Below are 17,642 nucleotides of genomic sequence, written 5' to 3' on the forward strand. Positions count from 1 at the left end.
TTTCTACCAGCATGTTAAATGTGCAACCAGAGGGAAAAAAACTCGACACCACCTTTACTCCACACACAGAGATGCGTACAAAGCTCTCCCTCGCCCTCCATTTGGAAAATCTGACCATAATTCTATCTTCCTGATTCCTGCATACAAGCAAAAACTAAAGCAGGAAGCACCAGTAACTCGGCCAATAAGAAAGTGGTCAGATGAAGCTGATGCAGGATTGTTTTGCTAGCACAGACTGGAATATGTTCAGGGATTATTCCGATAGCATTGAGGAGTACACCACATCAGTCACTGGCTTCATCAATAAGTGCATCGATGACGTCGTCCCCACAGTGATCGTACGTACATACCCCAACCAGAAGCCATGGATTACAGGAAACCTCTGCACTGAGCTAAAGGGTAGAGCTGCCACTTTCAAGGAGTTGGACTCTAACCCGGAAGCTCATAAGAAATCCCGCTATGCCCTCCGCCGAACCATCAAACAGGCAAAGTGTCAATACAGGACTAAGATTGAATCGTACTACACCAACTACGACTCTCGTCAGATGTGTCAGGGCTTGCAAACTATTACAGACTACAAAGGGAAGCACAGCCGCAAGCTGCCCAGTGACACGAGCCTACCAGACAAGCTAAATTACTTCTATGATGGCTTCGAGCCAAGTAACACTGAAGCTCCATGAGAGCATCAGCTGTTCCGGACGACTGTGTGATCACGCTCTCCGTAGCCGATGTGAGCAAGACCTTTTAAACAGCTCAACATTCACAAGGCCGCTGGGCCAGACAGATTACCAGGATGTGTACTCTGAGCATGCGCTGACCAACTGGCATGTGTCTTCACTGACATTTTCAACCTGTCCCTGACTGAGTCTGTAATACCTACATGTTTCAAGCAGACCACCATAGTCCCTGTGCCCAAGAACACTAACGTAACCTGCCTAAATGTCTACCGACCCGTAGCACTCATGACTGTAGCCATAAAGTGCTTTGGAAGCCTGGTCATGGCTCACATCAATACCATAATCCCAGAAACCCTAGACCCACTCCAAATTGCATACCGCCCCAACAGATTCACCGATCATGCAATCTCTATTGCACTCAACACTGCCCTTTCCCACCTGGACAAAAGGAGCACCTATGTGAGAATGCTGTTCATTGACTACAGCTCAGCGTTCAATACCATAGTGTCCACGAAGTTCATCACTAAGCTAAGGACCCTGGGACTAAACACCTCTCTCTGCAACTGGATACTGGACTTCCTGACGGGCCGCCCCCAGGTGGTAAGGGTAGGCAACAACACATCTGCCACGCTGATCCTCAACACTGGGGCCCCTCAGGGGTGTGTACTTAGTCCCCTCCTGTACTCCCTGTTCACCAACGACTGTGTGGCCAAGCACAACTCCAACACCATCATTAAGTTTGCTGTCGACACAACAGTGGTAGGCCTGATCACTGACAACGATGAGACAGCCTATAGGGAGGAGGTCAGAGAACTGGCAGTGTGGTGCCAGGACAACAACCTCTCCCTCAATGTGAGCAAGACAAAGGAGCTGATCGTGGACTACAGGAAAAGGCGGGCCGAACAGGCCCTCATTAACATCGATGGGGCAGTAGTGGAGCGAGTCGGGACTTTCAAGTTCCTTGGTGTCCACATCACCAATAAACCGTCATGGTCCAAACACACCAAGACAGTCGTGAAGAGGGCACAACAAAACATTTCCCCCCTCAGGAGACTGAAAAGATTTGGCATGGGTCCCCAGATCCTCAAAAAGTTCTACAGCTGCACCATCAAGAGTATCCTGGCCGGTTGTATCACCGCCTGGTATGGTAACTGCTCGGCATCTGACCGTAAGATGCTACAGAGGGTAGTGCGTACGGCCCAGTACATCACTGGGGCCAAGCTTCCTGCCATTCAGGACCTATATAATAGGCAGAGGAATGCCCATAAAACTGTCAGAGACTCCATTCACTCAAGTCATAGACTGTTTTATCTACTACTGCATGGCAAGGGGTACCGGAGCGCCAAGTCTTGGACCAAAAGTCTCCTTAACAGTTTCTACCCCCAAGCCATAAGACTGCTGAACATTTAATCAAATGGCCACCGAACTATTTACATTGACATCCCCCCATCCATTTGTTTTGTACACTGCTGCTACTCGCTGTTTATTATCTATACATAGTCACTTCAACCCTACCTACATGTACAAATTACCTCAACTAACCTGTACCTCCGCACACTGACTCGGTACCTGTACCCCATGCATATAGCCTGACTATTGTTATTTTATTGTGTTACTTTTTATAATTTTTTACTTTAGTTTATTTGGTAAATATTTTCTTAACTCTTCTTGAACTGCACTGTTGGTTAAGGGCTTGTAAGTAAGCATTTCACTGTAAGGTCTACACTTGTTGTATTCGGAGCATTTGACAAATAATGTTTGATTTGATTAGGGATGGTGCCAGGTTTCCTCCAGCCGTGACGTTTGGCATTCAGGCCAAAGAGTTCATTCTTGGTTTCATCAGACCAGAGAATCTTGTTTCTCATAGTCTGAGAGTCCTTTAGGCAAACTCCAAACAGGCTGTCATGAATTTTTTTTTTAACTTAACCTTTATTTAACTAGGCAAGTCAGTTAAGAACAAATTATTGACGGCCTAGGAACAGTGGGTTAACTACCTTGTTCAGGGGCAGAACGACAGATTTTTACCTTGTCAGCTCGGGGATTTAATCTAGCAACCTTTCGGTTACTGGCCCAACGGTCTAACCGCTAGGCTACCTACCATCATGTGCCTTTTACCAAGGAGTGGCTTCCATCTGGCCACTCTACCAAAAAGGCCTGATTGGTGGAGTGCTGCAGTGATGGTTGTCCTTCTGGAAGGTTCTCCCATCTCCACAGATGAACTCTGGAGCTCTGTCAGAGTGAACATCGGGTTCTTGGTCACCTCCCTGACCAAGGCCCTTCTCCCCCGATTGCTCAGTTTGGCCGGGCGGCCAGGTGGCCAGGTCTAGGAAGAGTCTTGGAGGTTCCAAACTTCTTCCATTTAAGAATGATGGAGGCCACTGTGTTCTTGGGGACCTTCAATGCTGCAGAAGTTTTTTGGTACCCTTCCCCAGATCTGTGCCTCGACACAACCCTGTCTCGGAGCTCTATGGACAATTCCTTCAACCTCATGGCCTGTTTTTTGCTCTGACATGCACTGGCAACTGTGGGACCTTATATGGACAGGTGTGTGCCTTTCCAAATCATGTCCAAACAATTGAATTTACCACAGGTGGACTCCAATCAAGTTGTAGAAACAGCTCAAGGATGATCAATGGAAACAGGATGCACCTGAGATAAATTTCGAGTCTCATAGCAAAGGGTCTGAATAGTTATGTAAATAAGGTATTTCTGGGGGTTTAAAACGAAAATGTGCTAAGAAAATTGTTTTTCGCTTTGTCATTATGGGGTATTGTGTGTAGATTGTTGAGGAAAAACATTAATTTAATACAATTTAGAATAAGGCTGTAACGTAACAACATGTGGAAAAAATCAAGGGGTCTGAATACTTTCCGAATGCACCTTATTTACATAAGTATTCAGACCTTTTGCTATGAGACTCGAAATTGATCTCAGATGTCTACCCTTACTAAGCACTTAAATTTGGCAACGATGTACTGTCCTCATGTGTGACAGAACACTGAGCCAATCACGGCGTGATGCTCCTATTTTCTGCTGGCTCACCACACCACCACAGAAAGCACTGAGCTAGGCTGAAACACCTGCATTTTGGAGCTGATTTACTCAAGAAAACAAAAAAGAGACCATGTCTGTATGCAACTTTATTAACTGAATGATATCTTTCTTTTTTTACATTGCTTGCAAACTGATATGTGACACGTATTAATGCCAAAATAACATGCAAAACAGGCCCCCCAAAATATTTTTATATATATATATATATATATATATATATATATATACGTTTTCTTTCTCAGAAAATGTGGGTCTCAAAACAGCTCCACTTGCACTGAATGACGGGTCGCCACTGGATGTTACCCACTGACATGATTAAAAAAATCAAAAGGCACTCGCACATCTGAGCTATCTTTTTTGCAGGTGCATGGCAACAGTTGAATAAAATGAGAAAAAAAGAAGAAACAGCAGCATGCGGGTTTCTTCTTTTTTACCCACTGACATATGAAAACTCTGAACACAAACCAGTCCAAACCAACTCTAAGCATACACCATATGCACCTATGTGAACTAAGATTTGGTCACTCTGATTTGGAGCAAAGATATTTTTGTTAATTGATTGGAGCTACATGCGATGCTTTCCATTTCAAAGTCACGCGAGATGTTATGTTTGCACGTATTACGCACGACGTGTTATGCATTGACGCACCCCCACCTGATTTGGCAGTGTAATGCATTTTTGGGAACAAATATTTATCTTTAAAGCGCCCCTGATGCTGTAATTGACAATTCATTGGTTGTATGTGAGATTAAAAGTGCAGTTTTCTTTTTAAAAGGGATCAAGAACACGTTCACCTGCTCTAAAAGATGGCTTCGTCTGATGGAAACAAAAACACGAACACGGAACCATGGGGTGGTTTTGAGGACAACATTATCCAGGTAATATTAGCTAGCGAGCTAGCTAGGCAGCAATAGCTAAGAAAATACTTGCAATGTATATACTATTATTTTCCTCGCTACATCGCGGTAATGTTACATCTTGTTTAGTGTTGCCAAACTACATTTTTCTGTGCAATACATATAGTACAGAGATAGCTAACGTTAAAGTTTGTCCGACAACAATGTTATGCTAGCTAGCTAATCAGAAACATTTATATATTTTCTTAGCTAGCTAACTTAATTATTAATTTCACAGGTTGTGACTGTCTGATGAAAACATGAACAATTTGCGCGTGAAACAATTTCACATACAAGGATGTACAGTAATTATATGTAATAAACGATCTATTACTAGGGCACTGGATCAGCAGTAATTGACATGGAAAACATGGATGACACATCAGGCTCCAGCTTTGAGGACATGGGGGAGATGCACCAGCGCATGAAGGAGGAGGAGGAGGTGGCAGAGGAGGCTGAAGCAACTGAAGAGGAGACTGGAGAGGATGGCGAGTTTCTGGGAATAAAGGGTATCAAGGGCCAGCTGGGGAGACAGGTGGCAGATGAGGTGAGCTGAGAAAGCTTTGTGATGCTGATGGACAACAACTTGTCACACACAACATTACCTTTGTTATAAAAAGGGCTTTGCCGTTACCCAATATTGTAATTTCTATCTCAATAGCCTTGTCTGGTTAATGTTGCTGTCATAACTTTGACTTTCATCACACCTTTGTCAGCTAATTTATAATGAACATTCCCTCATCCTCTTAGGTGTGGCAAGCAGGAAAGCGGCAGGCTTCCAAGGCTTTCAACCTATATGCCAACATAGACATTCTCCGGCCGTACTTTGATGTGGAGCCTATGCAAGTTAGGAACAGGTGAGTCAGTACAAATGTGTTTTGTAATCAACATGTATAGTTTAGCATTTTGTGACACTCTTCCTGACATGTACGCCTCTTTTCTACCCTAGGTTGATTGAATCAATGATACCCATCCGCATGATCAATTTTCCACAGGTGAGTTGGATTTTCTTTTCTCATACTATTTTCACAGGCTGGGGAAATATTTAAATCTAGATGTTTTCAGAGCTTACCTGGCCAATTAAAGGAAATATAAATGTTTTCACTGCTCTTCTTTTCCAACTGTAGAAGATTGCTGGGGAGCTGTATGGGCCCATGATGCTGGTGTTCACGCTGGTGGCCATCCTCCTGCACGGAATGAAGACATCAGGAACAGTTATTGTAAGAGAGCCCAACTTATACTGGCTTTATAAATACATGTTAATATACAGATGGATATGGCGTATTAGGTGTAATGAACACTTTTCTACATACAACTGTAGATGAAGGTAGCATCAACTCAACCATTTTGACATTACGAAAGCAAAAAGCATCTGTTCAGAGTCTCAGACATTAGGTACTGCTTATTTAGTACTCATGTGGTCTGTTCATCCTGCATTGTTATTATTAGTTGTCTATCTGACCTTGATTAGGCCTAATACATGTTTTTCCTCCCTGGACAGAGAGAGGGTACTCTGATGGGAACAGCCATAGGGACATGCTTTGGTTACTGGCTGGGAGTTTCCTCCTTCATCTATTTCCTGGCGTACCTATGCAATGCCCAGATCACCATGCTCCAGATGCTGTCTCTGCTGGTGAGTAAACAGTGACCATAACTCTCCTCACAGCATCCCTGTGTAATCCGTTTGCTATAAAAGCAGTGTGAAATCTCACCGTCTTTTCTACTATGTGACCCCAACAGGGTTATGGTCTTTTCGGGCACTGCGTGGTTCTCTTCGTCACCTACAACGTCCACTTCCACTCCCTGTTCTACATCTTGTGGCTGGTCGTAGGAGGGCTCTCCACACTGCGGATGGTAAATAGATTAATTACTTCAAATCTAAAGAGCCCTTTGACACTCACCGTCTTCGTTTTGAGTGGTAAGGCTAAAGCAACAGACTAGACGAACGTCGAGTAGTGAAGTCGGACACTAATGTGGTTTTCCAACAGCAAGGCTCAGATTAACATGGCAGTGTTGCCGTTGTTTATAAAAGTTTTTCTTTATAATGTTGAAATAAATATGTCAAACTGAAATCATATGTGTGTAGATTGTTCAATCAAATAGTGAGAGCCTAAAATATCACATTCATTTGTATATATCCACTAATCAAATCAAATCAAATTTATTTTTATATAGCCCTTCGTACATCAGCTGATATTCTCAAAGTGCTGTACAGAAACCCAGCCTAAAACCCCAAACAGCAAGCAAAGCATGTGAAAGAAGCACGGTGGCTAGGAAAAACTCCCTAGGAAAAACTCCCTAGAAAGGCCAAAAACCTAGGAAGAAACCTAGAGAGGAACCAGGCTATGAGGGGTGGCCAGTCCTCTTCTGGCTGTGCAGGGTGGATATTATAACAGAACATAGTCAAGATGTTAAAATGTTAAAATGTTCATAAATGACCAGCATGGTCAAATAATAATAATCATAGTAGTTGTCGAGGGTGCAACAAGCACGTCCGGTGAACAGGTCAGGGTTCCATAGCCGCAGGCAGAACAGTTGAAACTGGAGCAGCAGCACGGCCAGGTGGACTGGGGACAGCAAGGAGTCATCATACCAGGTAGTCCTGAGGCATGGTCCTAGGGCTCAGGTCCTCCGAGAGAAAGACAGAAAGAGAGAATTAGAGAGAGCATATTTAAATACACACAGGACACCGGATAAGACAAGAGAAATAATCCAGATGTAACAGACTGACCCTAGCCCCCCGACACAAACTACTACAGCATAAATACTGGAGGCTGAGACAGGAGGGATCAGAAGACTGTATAGGCCTATATGAATCGTGGAAAAGTTGGTTCCCGTCTCAGTCATTTCTTTGCGTGGGTCAAACAAAAACACCCGAATGACTGGTTGACAATAGAGCCTCCCACAATGCAGGCGAAGGCAGCAGGATGAAGTTGGTGAAGAGCAACTGTAGGTGCAAGTCAGACAATTTGTATCCCCATAATGCAACACACTTTGAAAGACAAAATATATCCGCTCGAATGTGCCCACTATGTCAGTGATAGTCAGTCTCTTCCCCTGGCTCACCTTCTCTCTCTCTCTCAGGTAGCTGCTGTTATCTCTCGGACCGTGGGCCAGACCCCACGCCTCATCCTCTGTGGAACACTGGCTGCTCTGCATATGCTCTTTCTGCTCTACCTGCACTTCGCTTATCACAAGATTGTTGAAGGTAAGATTCCCAGGAAGGCAAACCAGGACTCGTCTTCACAAAGCGTCTCAGAGTAGGAATGCTGATCTACACTGAGCAAAAATATAAAACGCAACATGGAACAATTGCAAAGATTTTACTGAGTTACAGTTCATATAAGGAAATCAGTCAATTTAAATAAATTCATTAGGCCCTAATCTATGGATTTCACATGAATGGGAATACATATATGCATCTGTTGACCACAGATAACTTAAAACCAGTCAGTATCTGATGTGACCACTATTTGCCACATGCAGCGCGACACATCTCCTTCGCATAGAGTTGATCAGGCTGTTGATTTTGGCCTGTGGAATGTTGTCCCATTCCACTTTAATGGCTGTGCGAAGTTACTGGATATTGGCGGGTACTGGAACACGCTGTCATACACGTCGATCCAGAGCATCCCAAACATGCTCAATGGGTGACATGTCTGGTGATTATGCAGGCCATGGAAGAACTGGGACATTTTCAGCTTCCAGGAATTGTGTACAGATCTTTGTGACATGGGGCCGTGCATTATCATGCTGAAACATGAGGTGATGGCGGCGGATGAATGGCACAACGATGGGCCTCAGGATCTCATCACGGGATCTCTGTGCATTCAAATTTCCGACGATAAAATGCAGTTGTGTTCGTTGTCTGTAGCTTATGCCTGCCCATACCATAACCCCACCACCACGGGGCACTCTGTTCACATCATTGACATCAGCAAACCGCTCGCCCCCACACGACAGATGTCTGCCATCTGCCCGGTACAGTTGAAAATGGGATTAATTCGTGAAGAGCAGACTTCTCCAGCATGCCAGTGGACATCAAAGGTGAGCGTTTGCCCACAAAAGTTGGTTACGACGCCGAACTGCAGTCTAAGACCCTGGTGAGGACGACGAGCACGCAGATGAGACGGTTTCTTACAGTTGGTGCAGAAATTCTTCAGTTGTGCAAACCCACAGTTTTATCAGCTGTCCAGGTTGCTGTTCTCAGACGATCCCGTAGGTGAAGAAGCCGGATGTGGAGGTCCTGGGCTGGCGTGATTACACGTAGTCTCCGGGTTGTGAGGCCGGTTGGACGTACTGCAAAAATCTCTAAACAACGTTGGAGGCGGCTTATGGTGGAGATCTGAACATTAAATTCTCTGGCAATTCCAATTGCAAGCTCCCTCAACTTGAGACATCTGTGGCATTGTGTTTGAGTGGCTTTTTATTGTCCCTAATACAAGGTGCACCTGTGTAATGATCATGCTATTTAATCATCTTGATATGCCACACCTGTCAGGTGGATGGATTGTCTTGGCAAAGGTGAAATGCTCACTAACGGGTGTAAACAAATTTGTGCACAACATTTGAGAGAAATAACCTTTTGTGCGTATAGAACATTTCTGGGATCTTTTATTTCAGCTCATGAAACATGGGACCAACACTTTACATGTTGCGATTATATTTTAGTTCAATGTAAGATCATTTTTGCCTTTTAAATCTTTAATGAAGGGTGGGGGGACCAAGATCAGCACTCCTACTTTGAGACACTTAATGAATACAGGCTCCCTTGTCCAATTATAAACACATTTTAATTGCTTATATTCAATGATCCTCCTAGGTAGGCTTGGGCAGTATACCGGGGTATTTTTAAATACTTATAGTATGATTTTTCAATACCGTCAAAATAAATAATATATAATAACCTCTGAGGTAGGGATAGGCGCTTTAAATAATTTCACTATTCAAACAGTATCATACATTTTTGTCAGATATCCGGACATTCAAAATCCATGTTTTCTTCACTGCTGCGCATTGGAGAGAGGCTGGCGCTCTATTGCTGCAGCTACAGAGGGTTGTGTGTGTGGCAGTGAGCAGGCAGAGGAAGAGCGAGAGACGCAGTAGCTGACTCGGCCACATCCAAGACTAGCTAACTTGTAGGAGCCACAATGTTATTTATCATCCCATACAGTGCATTCGGAAAGCCTTATTCTAAAATGGAATAAATAAAAAATCCTCCTCATCAATCTACACACAATGCCTCATAATGACAAAACAAAAAGGTTTTTTTCTCACATGTTTGCTAATTAAAAATAAATAAAAAACCTTATTTACGTAAGTATTCAGACCCTTTGATATGAGACTCGAAATTGAGCTCAGGTGCATCCTGTTTCCATTGATCACCCTTGAGCTGTTTCTACAACTTGATTTGAGTCCACCTGTGGAAAATTCAATTGATTGGACATGATTTGGAAAGGCACACACCTGTCTATATAAGATCCCACAGTTGACAGAGCATGTCAGAGCAAAAACCAAGCCACGAGGTTGAAGGATTTGTCCGTAGAGCTCCGAGACAGGATTGTGTCGAGGCACAGATCTGGAGAAGTGTACCAAAACATTTATGCAGTATTGAAGGTCCCCAAGAACACAGTCGCCTCCATCGAAGTTTGTAACCACCCAAGACTCTTCCTAGAGCTGGCTGCCCGGCCAATCTGAGCAATCAGGGGAGAAGGGCCTAGGTCAGGGAGGTGACCAAGGACCCGATGTTCACTCTGACAGAGCTCTAGAGTTCCTCAGTGGAGATGGGAGAACCTTCCAGAAGGACAACCATCTCTGCAGCACTCCACCAATCAGGCCTTTATGGTAGAGTTGCCAGACGGAAACCACTCCTCAGTAAAAGGCCCATGACATCCCGCTTGGAGTTTGCCAAAAGGCACCTAAAGGACTCTCAGACCATGAAAAATAAGATTCTCTGGTCTGATGAAACCAAGATTGAACTCTTTGGCCTGAATGCCAAGCATCACATCTGAAGGAACCAAGTCACGGTGAAGCATGGTGGTGGCAGCATCATGCTGTGGGGATGTTTTTCAGTGGCAGGGACTGGGAGACTAGTCAGGATCGAGGGAAAGATGAACAGAGCAAAGTACAGAGATCCTTGATGAAAAACTGCTCCAGATCATTCAGGACCTCAGACTGGGGCGAAGGTTCACCTTCCAACAAGACAACGACTCAAAGCACAAAGCTGAGACAACGCAGGAGCGGCTTCGGGACAAGTCTCTGAATGTCCTTGAGTGGCCCAGCCAGAGCCCGGACTTGAACCCGGTCGAACATCTTTGGAGAGACCTGAAAATAGCTGTGCAGCAACGCTCCCCGTTCAACCTGACAGAGCTTGAGAGGATCTGCAGAGAAGAATGGGTGAAACTCCCCAAATACAGGTGTGCCAAGCTTGTAGCATCATACCCAAGAAGACTCGAGGCTGTAATCACTGCCAAAGGTGCTTCAACCAAGTACTGAGGAAAGGGTCCAAATACTGATGTAAATGTTTTTTTATTTTTAGTACATTTTATAAAAATGTCTCAACCTGTTTTTGCTTTATCATTATGGGGTATTGTATGTAGGTTGATGAGGGATTAAAACAATTTAATCAATTTTAGGATAAGGTTGTAACGTAACAAAATGTGTAAAAAGTAAAGGGGTCTGAATACTTTCAGAATGCACTGTATAACAGTGCCTGTCTTGACTGGAGTAGCCTAGAGAACTTAGCCAGCTATAGCTAGCTAGGCTAACTGAGGCCACATTCTGCGCTTTCTCCCCAACCCCATTAGGATAAACAACAGCCTACCTGTTTGCTGCTCATTGTAGACTACTCCTTCTCATTTTGCTAACTTTTTAATTCTATAAACTTGCATTGCATTAGTGAACTGTCACTCCACTTGCTACACATTGAGCCGCTTTGATTGGCCAACCTAAACAGCAAGCTACACACCAGCTACCAGTCTTTTTATGGGCGCACGTCATAAAAACTACATTGAAAAGTTTGTTTTATTATATTAATAGTTTGAAACGTCATGGTATGTAACGATGTCACATGGATATTTTAATTTAATTTAAAATATTTTTCTGTGTTAAATAGACGTAATACAAATTAATACTCACACACAACTCAGTATTCTTATACTATTGTCCGTTCGAATATTCAAATAACTGTGCACATCTCTACTCTGGGGCACACCCACTTTGAAGGAACAGTGGGGGTGCATGCTACGCCACTGCTGATAACTATAAGGTAACTATCTAAGGTGCCAAATAAATGATCTCCTGCTAGGCATTTGGTTTGCTAACTTGCTAGCTACGTGTCTAGCTTGCAAGACCGAGCTTCTTGGTTACATCAGAGACAATCAATCAACTCCTGGATCAAGATCCCTGCTGCCTAAATTTGTTTTGTGCGTCAATGTGTTATGTCCTGTGGGTTTTTTTGTTTGGGAAGGAATAGCGCCCCTTGTGTGCACTGCCGGTAATATCGTATATCCTGGTATGGTACAGGAACGGTATGAAAATCTGGATACCGCCGAACCCTACGCCAAGGTATATTCCTAAAAGTCCAATGCAGATGTTTTTATCTCAATATCAAATAATTTCTGGGTAGCAATGAAGTATCTTACTGTGATTGTTTTAAGTTAAAATGGTAAAAAAATAAAAATAAGTAGCTTTTTAGCAAAAAGCTATTTCTCAAGCAATCATTTTTCTAGGACTGTCTGGGAGTGGTCTGAGGGAGCTAATTGGAGGGATATGTAATTTGAACTAGATGTTATTGGCAGAGAGGTTTGAAACTCTTTGTAATTGGTCTATTAACTTATACCACGTGGTGATATTGCAGGCCAAAAATCAATCCTACCAAAACAGGATGAAATTTCATGTTTTTTCCAAACAGCTCTTGTACTAAAAGGTAGTTATCATAATTGTCACAATATTATTTCAACCTCAGCGTGGAAATACCATACAAAACACTGGAAAAATCTGGTTTTTGACTCCACTGCCCTTTTAAACTGGGTCTTGAATTTGATTAAATAAAAATGAGACATTTGTTTTGCATTTTTTTGTCTGAAGGTATCCTGGACACATTGGAAGGACCCAACATGCCCCCCATCCAGAGAGTGGCCAGAGATTTGCCTGTGGTGGCCACCGCTGCTATGAATGCTGTGAATGCCACAGTGAAGACCCTTGGTGTTATCCTGCAGTCACAGTGATGTTGTGTCCAACATCAACGATGAGACCATAGGCTCATGAGAACCTGAATTCCATGGTGGTGGTGTTGTGTAGATAATACAGACTGATGTGAAGGTCAAAGACCATGGTGGTTACTGGTTATAGTTGACATTCTTCATGATACATGAACATTGTCTCGGCAAACAAATCATCATCAGTTCACAACAACTATTGGTTGTTTATATTGAACTAAATCAAAAAACTACATGGGAGTGAATGTCATGTTTGTGCTCTTCAAGTGATTGACTCCCTTTTTCATAGGGATCTTGTATTTGTTAAAGCAGCTTGAGTGCATTAAGATTCCCAGCTGTTTGCATTTGTTCTCATGTTTAGACAAATTAATATTCAACTCGACACTCTCCTTTTTGTAGGCTTTGTTACACAGGTTATGGTGATTCTATAAAATTCTAGACGTTCAATGGGAGGACGGTTCCCTAAGGCTGTGTGGTGCCTTCTATAGTTTCTTCAAAGGAATTATTATTATTATCATGTATGATACGGGGTAAATTTAGAGTTTTATCTAGCTTATTTTACACAATGCATCTCTCCTGTCTGATAACCTAATGAGAAAATAACCAGATAGATATGCAGTTGATGTCATATGAGATACTGCATTAACTTATGAATATTGTTCCTTCTAATGAGCTTTTGTTTCACCCAGTCATTTGTGTTGTGCATTATTTGTACTTCCTAACATTTGAGTGGGATGCAAGGTAACCTCTCCTCCTTTTTATTTAACTGTAAAATTGTATTTATAGGGTTATTGTACAAAAGTATACAATGGAAATAAACTTTACGGACCTAAGACATGGTCTTCTGAAAAAAAATCAAGAAGTCCTGCAATTAGATCCTAATCTATGAATTTCACATGCTTGGGAATACAGATATCCATCTGTTTGTCACAGATACCTTAAAAAAAAAATCAGTGTCTGGTGTGACCACCATTTGTCTCATGCAGTGCAACACATCTCCATTGCATAGAGTTAATCAGGCTGTTGATTGTGGCCTGTGGAATGTTGGCCAACTCTTCAATGGCTGTGTGAAGTTCCTGGATATTGGCGGGAACTGGAACATGCTGTCGTACACATCGATCCAGAACAAACCAAACATGCTAAACGGGTGACATGTCTGGTGATTATGCAGGCCATTGAAGAAGTGGGACATTTTCAGCTTCCAGGAATTGTGTACAGATCCTTGCGACATGGTGCCGTGTATTATCATGCTGAAACATGAGGTGATGGCGGTAGATGAATGGCATGACAACGGGCCGCCTGCCCATACCATAACCCCACCGCCACTATGGGGCACTCGGCAAATGTTGACATCAGCCACCCGCTCACCAACAAGGCACCATACACGCTCTGCCATCTGCCCGCTTCAGCTGAAACCGGGATTCATCCGTGAAGAGCAGACTTCTCCAGCGTGCCAGTGGCCATTAAAGGTGAGCATTTGCCCACTGAAGTTGGTTACGACGCCAAACTACCATCAGGTCAAGACCCTGGTGAGGACAACAGATGAGCTTCCCTGATACGGTTTCTGACAAGTTTGTGCAGAAATTCTTTGTTTGTGCAAACCCACCGTTTCATCAGCTGTCCAGGTGGCTGGTCTCAGACGATCCCGCAGGTGAAGAAGCCGGTTTTGGAGGTCCTGGGCTGGCGTGGTTACACGTGGTCTGTGGTTGTGAGGTTATTTGGACATGCTGCAAAATTCTCTAAAATGATGTTGGAGGTGGCTTATGGTAGAGATCTGAACATTAATATCTGGCAACAGCTCTGGTGGACATACCTGCAGTCAGCATCTCAATTGCACTCTCCCTCAACTTGAGAGATTGATGACATTGTGTTGTGTGACAAAACTTCATATTTTAGAGTCGCCTTTTATTGTCCCCAGCAAATCAAATCAAATTTATTGGTCACATACACTAATTTAGCAGATATTATTGCGGGTATATCTAAATTCTTGTGTTCCTTGCTCTAACAGTGCAGTAGTATCTAACAGTTCTCAACAATACACACTAAAAGTAAAATAATGGAATTAAAAAATATATAAATATTAGACTGAGCAATGTCAGAGTGGCATTGACTAAAATACAGTACAATAGAATACATTATATACATGTGAGATGAGTAGCAGTATGTAAACATCATTTAAACATTAAAGTGGCCAGTTATTCCAAGTCTATGTACAGTTGTGGCCAAAAGTTTTGAGAATGACACAAATATTAATTTCCACAAAGTTTGCTGCTTCAGTGTCTTTAGATATTTGTCAGATGTTACTATGGAATACTGAAGTATAATTACAAGCATTTCATAAGTGTCAAAGGCTTTTATTGACAATTACATGAAGTTGATGCAAAGAGTCAATATTTGCAGTGTTGACCCTTCTTTTTCAAGATCTCTGCAATCCGCCCTGGCACGCTGTCAATTAACTTCTGGGCCACATCCTGACTGATGGCAGCCCATTCTTGCATAATCAATGCTTGGAGTTTGTGGGTTTTTGTTTGTCCACCCGCCTCTTGAGGATTGACCACAAGTTCTCAATGGGATTAAGGTCTGGGGAGTTTCCTGGCCATGGACCCAAAATATCGATGTTTTGTTCCCCGAGCCACTTAGTTATCACTTTTACCTTATGGCAAGGTGCTCCATCATGCTGGAAAAGGCATTGTTCGTCACCAAACTGTTCCTGGATGGTTGGGAGAAGTTGCTCTCGGAGGATGTGTTGGTACCATTCTTTATTCATGGCTGTGTTCTTAGGCAAAATTGTGAGTGAGCCCACTCCCTTGGCTGAGAAGCAACCCCACACATGAATGGTCTCAGGATGCTTTACTGTTGGCATGACACAGGACTGATGGTAACGCTCACCTTGTCTTCTCCGGACAAGCTTTTTTCCGGATGCCCCAAACAATCGGAAAGGGGATTCATCAGAGAAAATGACTTTACCCCAGTCCTCAGCAGTCTAATCCCTGTACCTTTTGCAGAATATCAGTCTGTCCCTGATGTTTTTCCTGGAGAGAAGTGGCTTCTTTGCTGCCCTTCTTGACACCAGGCCATCCTCCAAAAGTCTTCGCCTCACTGTGCGTGCAGATGCACTCACACCTGCCTGCTGCCATTCCTGAGCAAGCTCTGTACTGGTGGTGCCCCGATCCCGCAGCCGAATCAACTTTAGGAGACGGTCCTGGCGCTTGCTGGACTTTCTTGGGCTCCCTGAAGCCTTCTTCACAACAATTGAACCGCTCTCCTTGAAGTTCTTGATGATCCGATAAATGGTTGATTTAGGTGTAATCTTACTGGCAGCAATATCCTTGCCTGTGAAGCCCTTTTTGTGCAAAGCAATGATGACGGCACGTGTTTCCTTGCAGGTAACCATGGTTGACAGAGGAAGAACAATGATTCCAAGCACCACCCTCCTTTTGAAGCTTCCAGTCTGTTTTTCGAACTCCATCAGCATGACAGAGTGATCTCCAGCCTTGTCCTCGTCAACACTCACACCTGTGTTAACGAGAGAATCACTGACATGATGTCAGCTGGTCCTTTTGTGGCAGGGCTGAAATGCAGTGGAAATGTTTTTTGGGGATTCAGTTCATTTGCATGGCAAAGAGGGACTTTGCAATTAATCTGATCACTCTTCTAACATTCTGGAGTATATGCAAATTGCCATCATACAAACTGAGGCAGCAGACTTTGTGAAAATGTATATTTGTGTCATTCTCAAAACTTTTGGCCACGACTGTATATAGGGCAGCAGCCTCTAAGGTGCAGGGTGACATAACCGGGTGGAAGCCGGCTAGTGATGGCTATTTAACAGTCTGATGGCCTTGAAATAGAAGCTGTTTTTCAGTCTCTCGGTCCCAGCTTTGATGCACCTGTACTGACCTCGCCTTCCTGATGATAGCGGGGTGTACAGGCTGTGGCTCGAGTGGTTGATGTCCTTGATGATCTTTTTGGCCTTCCTGTGACATCGGGTGCTGTAGGTGTCCTGGAGGGCATGTAGTTTTCCCCCTCTGGAGAGCCCTATATGATTACATGAGAATCAAAATGTGACCATGGATGCGTTTCTCATTTTAAAGTTGATTGTTAAATTAGTCTGTAAGATAGCCTTAACTTTAGGCTATTTACGTTATTAAAAAAGTAATATTGAACTGTGTTTGGTTGTCAACGCAACCAAATATCAACATTTCAAGGAGATGCATCTTCTGTTTGGATAGTTCCATCTGTGCTGCTGGCTTTAATTCAAGTTTGTCTACAAATTAATTAAAACCAACCAGAAATCTAATTTAAAGAATAGAACTAAATAAAATCAAACTTTAAATGCACTTTAAATAAAGTTTGATTTGATTTAGTCCTATTCTTTAACTTAGATTTTTGGTTGATATGGAGACGTGAATCCAGCATATTAATTATTAATTTAAAAACAAACTGGTATTAAAGCCAGACTAATTCAGTGGCACAGATGGAACTATCCAAGCAGAATATAAATATCCTTAAAATGTTGATATTTGGTTGCGTTGACAACCAAACAATTCAATAAGACTAAATATAATTATATTTGAAATCAACCAGACCTTGAAACCCTAGGCCAGTGGTTCCCAATCTTTTTGTAGTCCCCTACCCCTTCAAACATTCAACCTCCAGCTGCGTACCCCCTCTAGCACCAGGGTCAGCGCACTCTCAAATGTTGTTTTTTTGCCATCATTGTAAGCCTGCCACACACACACTGTACAATACATTTATTAAACATAAGAATGAGGTTGAGTTATCACAACCCGGC

At 43.0% G+C, this 17,642-nt stretch overlaps 1 protein-coding gene across 1 annotated transcript; it reads left to right on the top strand.

Moving 5' to 3' along the window:
- The first annotated feature begins 4,377 nt into the window (after positions 1 to 4,377).
- yipf3 (Yip1 domain family, member 3) lies at positions 4,378 to 13,702 on the top strand. Its single transcript, NM_001140041.1, is given in 9 exon segments — positions 4,378 to 4,610; positions 4,966 to 5,175; positions 5,379 to 5,485; positions 5,578 to 5,623; positions 5,756 to 5,848; positions 6,130 to 6,261; positions 6,369 to 6,482; positions 7,713 to 7,836; positions 12,717 to 13,702. Coding segments are annotated over 9 exon segments (1,038 nt in total). The 5' UTR covers positions 4,378 to 4,538; the 3' UTR covers positions 12,857 to 13,702.
- Positions 13,703 to 17,642: the final 3,940 nt, after the last annotated feature.

Source organism: Salmo salar, chromosome 18 (genome assembly GCF_965601325.2).
Source record: "Salmo salar chromosome 18, fSalSal1, whole genome shotgun sequence".
Taxonomy (NCBI): Eukaryota; Metazoa; Chordata; class Actinopteri; order Salmoniformes; family Salmonidae; genus Salmo; species Salmo salar.